This window comes from Chlorella variabilis, assembly GCF_000147415.1.
Source record: "Chlorella variabilis unplaced genomic scaffold CHLNCscaffold_23, whole genome shotgun sequence".
In the NCBI taxonomy this organism is placed as follows: Eukaryota; Viridiplantae; Chlorophyta; class Trebouxiophyceae; order Chlorellales; family Chlorellaceae; genus Chlorella; species Chlorella variabilis.
The window spans coordinates 709914-710511 of NW_005435065.1; the positions used below are offsets into that span (position 1 = coordinate 709914).

At 81.8% G+C, this 598-nt stretch overlaps 1 protein-coding gene across 1 annotated transcript in view; it reads right to left on the minus strand.

Annotated features, from left to right (window-relative positions):
- Positions 1–128: 128 nt before the first annotated feature.
- Positions 129–598, minus strand: part of CHLNCDRAFT_139190 (hypothetical protein) — a gene marked incomplete at both ends in the record, with an annotated part of 4391 nt that continues 3921 nt past the window's right edge. Inside the window, one exon of the mRNA XM_005844391.1 lies at positions 129–506. Within this exon, the coding sequence (XP_005844453.1) occupies positions 129–506 (378 nt within the window). The remainder of the gene's footprint in view (positions 507–598) is intronic.

A 598-nucleotide genomic window follows, 5' to 3' on the forward strand; every position in this document is an offset into this window, starting at 1 on the left:
CGCCGCCGGCGCAGCCAGGCAGCCCAGTCGGCGGCGTCGGCGGGCGTCGGCGGGCGCAGCGGGGCGTCGCTGGGGGCTGCCGCCGGCGGCGGCGGGGGGTGGGGCGGCCACCCCGCGGTTGTCGATACCGACGACCACCCCGTGCAGCCCGAGGCCGCCGGCGCCTCGGAGCCGGCGCGGCGGCCGCCGCCGGTGGCGGCCTCGTCGCCACCGCCCGCAGCCTCCCAGCCGGCCCCCGGAGGCTGCGCCGAGGCTGCGGGGGTGGGGTGTGCGGAAGCCGCAAAGGCTGCCGCCGCTGCCGCCGCGCCCTGGTAGCCGCCGCCGCCGCCGCCGCCGGCTTCCAGCAGCGGGGCCCCGGCCTCCCCCTCTCCCTCCGAATCCTCGTCCCCGGCGCCGCCGCCGTCCCTGCCGCCCCGCCGCGCCGCCGCCAGCGCCTCCACCCTCTCACCCAGCTCCGCCTGAAGCTGCTCCGAGCCCAGGGCCAGGCGCACCAGGGCGGCCAGGAGCTGGAAGGGGGGCAGGAAAGGGGAGGGAGAGGGGAGGGAGTGGGGAGTGGGAGTGGGAGGGGGAGGGGGAGGGGGAGGGGGAGGGGGAGGGG